The sequence below is a fragment of the Lissotriton helveticus genome, chromosome 5_1, assembly GCF_964261635.1.
Source record: "Lissotriton helveticus chromosome 5_1, aLisHel1.1, whole genome shotgun sequence".
In the NCBI taxonomy this organism is placed as follows: domain Eukaryota; kingdom Metazoa; phylum Chordata; class Amphibia; order Caudata; family Salamandridae; genus Lissotriton; species Lissotriton helveticus.
The window spans coordinates 328,296,047-328,302,046 of NC_136065.1; the positions used below are offsets into that span (position 1 = coordinate 328,296,047).

Sequence of the window (6,000 nt, forward strand, 5' to 3'; positions counted from 1 at the left end):
ATTTTAGCATCCATGGATATCTAGACATTCGAATCAAACGTTGTGGCACTTCTGATGTGGCTCCTTCATGTCAGGGGAATTGAAGCCCAACCACACCTAGACAACTGTATAGCATATTCAGACACCATTGCATGGACGCAAACATTTACAACTGAGGTTTGCGATGTGTTATACTAAGATATTGAGGTTTGTAGCGTGCACAGCTAATCAATGAGTGTCCCGGACTGAGCCCTAGAGAGGAAGAGCAGAGTAAAAATTCAGCAAAAAGGAGAGAAAGATAGTTAAAGAGAAAAGTTTTGAGTCTCTAAATTGCTTGGGATCTTGCAAACTGCGTAAGTCAAATGGGAGTGTGTTCCTAGCCACCGCAGCCATGTAGGCCAGGGAACTGCCACCTGTCCTTTTAAGGCGGAATCTTAGGGATGTGTGGTGAATCCATGGGTTTTTGATTCACAGAGACAAACCCCACATGAACCCATGCAATTATCTATTACTCATTGGGTTCACTTCAGGATGGGCATGGAACTAGTTTTCCTTCCAGAGATTTGGCCATACTGATTGATGCAGCAGCAGCTATTGCACCTCCTTCAATAGCACTCTGCTGCAGCCATTGAATGGTGTCTTGTTCAAGAAGACATTGTTAGTGGCCCAGTTGGTTCTTTTCATTCGATATTGAATGATTGACAGATGGGATTTTGTGTTGCTCGGTTATCTGCTTCAGTAGTTGTCATGCCTTGGGCCAGACTAAAACTGTTGTATTTAGTGAGACACACCTCCAACACTGGAGTCCGCACTCTCAGCTCTTTGATGCAGTGATTCTGGGTTCGCTTAAAAGCCAACAGACTTTAAAATGGTTTGTAGCACCAGGACAACTGGCCAAAGGGGTTCCACTGTGTCTCCTAGCTCCATTTTTCTGACAGTGGATGCCGCAGGTCTCATATGGTGTGAGGTGGAGCTTGGACGATGCATTATGAAGCGAAACACCAAGTCCAGAGCCCTCTGTGACTGAGTAATGCACATCTGTTCCTGGGCAGAACTGATCAGTCCTTTTCTAGTCCTCTTCTGTTACTCCTTGTCTTTTTCAATATTTGTGAACTAATGCAAAAGTTACCTCCTCTCTTTTCAGAGATGTAGATTTCTGGCATTACCCTTGATTCCTGATGTTCTGGAAAATATCAGGAGGCAAAAGGCCCCACTTATTCTGGTAGAATTGTGAGGGAGTTGAATGGGATGATTATAGCTCTGAAAGAGACAGCATTAAGATGTCCAATTTCTCAGGCTAACTGATGCCTAAAACTATAGACCTGTGTCTCCAACATGTATGTATGTCTAGTAGTTTAACCAGACCTGAATGGGCGCCTACATGGTCCTCCACCTTAAAAACTTGTAGTCATTGTTGCATGACATTCTAAACGGGATGCAGGGATGGTGGAATGAAGCCATGTAATTATGACCTGTATCAGATACTCCTATTTCTGTAGAAGGTCTTTGATCTGGGCCAGTCTCCTCAAGGCTGAAGGTGCAGTGGTGCTCTATCAAAGACATTAGGAAACCCTCACATGCACTTAGCGAGAGAGAATCATGTACCACCTGTCTTCTGAGGGGTTGCCATTGTCCTGACCTGTGTGTTTTCTGCATCATTATTAAGGCACTTTATTTCAAAAACATGCAGACAAGATTAGGAAAATTTGGATCTTTAATGAGCCAGAGACCAGAGCATCCTACGTCAGAATATTCATCGAGAGAGACAACCCCTAAATATTCCCATTGAGATTGGTTGTGAGGCATGGGTTGGGGGTTTCCAAAGGCTGCCTTGTGTTTCCATGGGCATTAGGAAATTGTTCTTTCTCCAGAACTGTGCTGTGCAGAGGAGCATTGTCTACACCAGTTGGATCCCCGGAAAGCACTCACTCTGGGGAGTTGCTATGGCAGCAACTGTCCTACATTTAAAGTGCAATTCAGACAAATCACAGCCCTCCTCTATGTAGTGAGGCAGTAAAGTGAATGAACAGGCCTAGAGGCTGCTTCCCAGATTTCATGAACAAGGATTCTTTGAAAATACGTTAAGGATGCTGCCCAATCTTTAGTTGAATATTCAGGGGTTGTTACAGGACAAATGTCTCCTCCAGCACATAAGCTAATGAAATTGTGGACCTAAACATCTGCTTTATGAGACTGGACCAGGCTTCGGGCTCAGCATAGTCGGCCCACAATTTACAAAGAGACCATCACTACATTGCATCCCCAGAGTGAGGATGCTGTTTAGAGGATGCTGGACAGTTCATAATGGATCCGCTTTCAAATGAGCAAACCCATTTTCAGTTCCCCCGCTTCCTCCTCTTTAACAGATTGTGTGACCAAGGACCAATCATTGTATCCTTCTTCACCTTGTTACTCTTATTTGCTCACAATGATGGCGCTTAGAAAGGAGCAGATTGAATATTGAATTCAGTTTTTTTAGAGGGATGTTAACATTTAGAAGAAAGGGTTTGGGCTTATGTGGGAAGTTGTTTTGAGGTATCCCATAACAATCTTTGCTCAGGTGCCAGAACGTTTTGAGATCATGTTGCTCCCAAAGTTGTTGAATTTGACTCTGCTTTTCCCTCCTTCTCTGACAGATATGATATCGAAACTAATAGAAGAAAGTATGGTTCTTCGCAATGCACATGAAGAGGTCCGCTCTAAGCTGCACAGTGCCCAGGTAAGCTGTGTGGCCTGCAGATGAAGGCACATATCTGCACAAGCTGGTGTCTCTTTGGGACTTCAGAAACTAGCAGCCCTTTGTTGACTTTGCAAAAAAGGTTTCCTATACCAGCCAGATCTGAAGTTTGTAGGTCTGACCAAGGTGTTGGGCTAGTTCTATACAAACCTGCTCTGACCGGTCATACCAGGATGTTCCGTCTCATTATGGCCAAAATGACCACCTTCCAACATGGCACCTTCCAGCTGGGAACTTCGGACTATACCTTCTTTGAAGGATTGTTAAAATATCCGTGGAAGATTTGATAAAATAAATTCTGCCTAATGTCTTCTGAGCCTGAGACTATATTTTGTTGCAAGTACTAGCGAGAGTCTAATATATGAATGATGAACACTAAAGCCCCTTGTTGCAGGTATTGTGACTTGTGTGTTACCACATTACTGTTTGATCTTAATGTAAATAATAATGAAATTCATTAAAAAAAAGATTTAACATTGACTGAACTGTCCTGTAATTGTACGTTTTGATTGTGTAAACTGTATCTGAGTTTCAAACTCTAAATTAGGTTCTAAGGGTTCTCTGGCTGCAGAGTCTTATCCCAGGAAGAGCTTCTTGACATTTCAACGAGCTGCACCATAGAACCCCAGCTTCTAGGCTGGTAGAGGACACAGGCAATGCTGGTCACAAGTGTTTCCTAGTACTCTGGAGTCCCCTAGGATCCAAGGAACAATAACAGGCGCTACACGCTTTGGTAGGGCAGCCTAGTTCTTATTTTAGAAGGATGGAGAGCGTTTTTCACCTGCCAACAGCAAAAAGAAAGAATAACAAGGATTCAAAAACTGGAAATGTATTCTTACCTTGGCGACCTTCCATGCGCATTGGCGTGAAGAACACAAACCCTTTGCTCTCCACATCACTTTCTGAAGCGCTCTGTGCACTTTGGCGCAGTTTCCTGAAGTTCGGCCTGAAACTATTTCTTCCCAATTCGAATTTTGTTTTGAAGTGTAGTTGGCAACGCTAGTATGTCTGGCTCTGCCAAGGATTGTTTCATTTGCAATAGTTTAGTATTCTATTTATCGTTTCTTTCAAGAAACTAACACGTTGTGCATTTTGGTGTGGCATGCTAGTGGTAAATTATAACCAAACTCGTTTTAAGATGTCTGTGAGGCTACCGGTTCCCTGTGAAGTAAAGATTAAAATGGATGAGGGCACCCAGGGACAGCTGACAGATAGGGTGCCCGTGAGGAGGGGAGTACGCCAGGGATGTGTCATGGCACCGACCCTCTTCTCTCTGTTTGTGAATGGAGTGGTGGATCATCTGAGAGAGGAAGAGGCGGATGCACCATCCCTGGCGGGGGAAAGAATCCCCACTCTAATCTTCGCGGACGACACCATACTGATCTCTAAATCCCCGGTGGGACTCCAAAAGCTTCTGAACCGATTCAACACCTTTTGCACAGATAGAGGACTTACCATTAACACCTCGAAAACTAAGCTCATGGCTCTTTCACCCTCCAAAAGATTTAGAAATAATTTTACGCTCAATGGGGCACCCTTGGAGTTGGTAGATTCATTCGACTATTTGGGGGTGCGGGTAAATAGTCGGATGAATTGGAAGGACCACCTAGCTAAAATGTTACTCAGCCATAAAAGAGTGTCAGGGGTGACCTTGAGAGAGCATCGGGAGTCAATGAGTAAACCTGTGGCACCGGTCATGGCAATCTATGCGGGCCAGATTTTCCCGGCCGCACTATAGGGCTCTGAGCTGTGGGGGTTTGAAAATGTTTCAGAGCTAGTTGCAGCGGAAAACAAGTTTCTGAGGGACTTGGTGGCTCTCCCTGTTTCTACCCCGCTTATTCCTTTGCGGCTGGATCTGGGCAGGCGATCCTTTAAAGATCTAGTGCGGCTGCGCCCTTTATTGTTTTGGGTTCGGTTGCGAAGGACCAGGGAGCTCGCCAACTATGCTGCTGTGCTGGATGAACTAATTTTGCTCGACATCGGAAACTAGATCGGGTGGTTGAGCAACGTGAGGCAGTTGGTGGTGCAATTGGGCCTGAGGGATGTGTGGGCGAGTCAAATGCCACCCCCCAAACCGGTGATTAAGAAGTTATATTGGGACTGGGTTCAGGCAGAGGCAATACGCAGTGGGGTTGGGGGTTTACTCACAGAGCGGTTCTTAGAGTTTAAATGGTCTAGGAAGTTGGAACCCTTCCTCGACCTCATAGCCAAGCCTCTGGATAGAGCCCTTTATTTAAAACTCAGGTATGGGACCCTTCCGGTGCACGAGTTCACCTCGGTGGACTAATGTTGGTGGTCCTCCGCGCCCCTGCCCCGGGTGTGCGGCTCCAAAGGAGTCCGTGGCGCATTTACTTTTTGCCTGCCCCGCTTATAAAGTTGCCAGGAAGGTTTGGTTGAAACCAGTATGCATGGGGTTGGGTTTAAGGTGCCATAGAATGGCCCTACGAGTTCTCTCCACTGACCTGTCTTCCCCTGCCATGGTATGCGGGGTGGCTAAATATCTGAGTAGTGCATGGTTGACTCGTATTAGGAGGATGAAGCAACAGTCTTCCCCGCCAAATAGCTAGCAGGCCCCTATTGACAGGACGTTATGTTGATGATTGGTGTGGCTTTTGAAGTCATTCTAATCATCACGCAATAGTGTACTGATAAGGATGTTTTGGTTGGGCCCTCATAATAATCATCCAATGTACTGTATAATGTGCAGCCTTCACTTTTTAATAAGGGAATTTTATCGTTGCTAGGTTTTACCCAATGTTTTTTACTTCTTTTTTTTTTTTTTTTTTCTTTTTTTAACAAAAAGTAATGTATAATTGTATAAAATGTATTCTTTTATGGTGAGAATTTTTACCGAGTATAGATTTATACATCAACAAAAAAAAGGAAATAAAAACCTAAAAGGGTAAAATAATTTCTTTGACACTTTGGTTCTCTAGTACATGGCACTGACGTAGGCTACTTTTGTTGCAGATGTGCACATTGTACACAGGAAAAAATGCTGTCATTCAAAGTGAGGGGAGCCAATGGTTGAAGTGTGCTGACCCATTGGTCTGTTGTAAGCTGTGGTGGGCAGAAGCAAAATGTGATTGATAATAAAACAGACCAATGAATGAGGACGGCTGACTGAAAGTCCCTGTGTGTACGAATGCTTATCTATGTATTCCTTACGAAATCTTGAATGGAAATACAAAAGGTCTTGGGTGACAACAGAACCAACAAGCATCGGCAACGCTAATAGGTCGCTGCAATGCCTGAGCTATTAGCCTTGTTATTGTGAATGTCTT

At 44.4% G+C, this 6,000-nt stretch overlaps 1 protein-coding gene across 2 annotated transcripts in view; it reads left to right on the top strand.

The window, feature by feature from the left end:
* LOC144753138 (Golgi integral membrane protein 4-like) overlaps positions 1-3,127 on the top strand; it is a 55,374-nt gene extending 52,247 nt beyond the window's left edge. For both annotated transcript variants that reach the window (XM_078640916.1, XM_078640917.1), the window contains one exon: positions 2,616-3,127. In XM_078640916.1, coding sequence (XP_078497042.1) covers positions 2,616-2,722 — 107 coding nt within the window. In that variant the 3' untranslated portion in view covers positions 2,723-3,127. The remainder of the gene's footprint in view (positions 1-2,615) is intronic.
* The last annotated feature ends 2,873 nt before the right edge of the window (positions 3,128-6,000 follow it).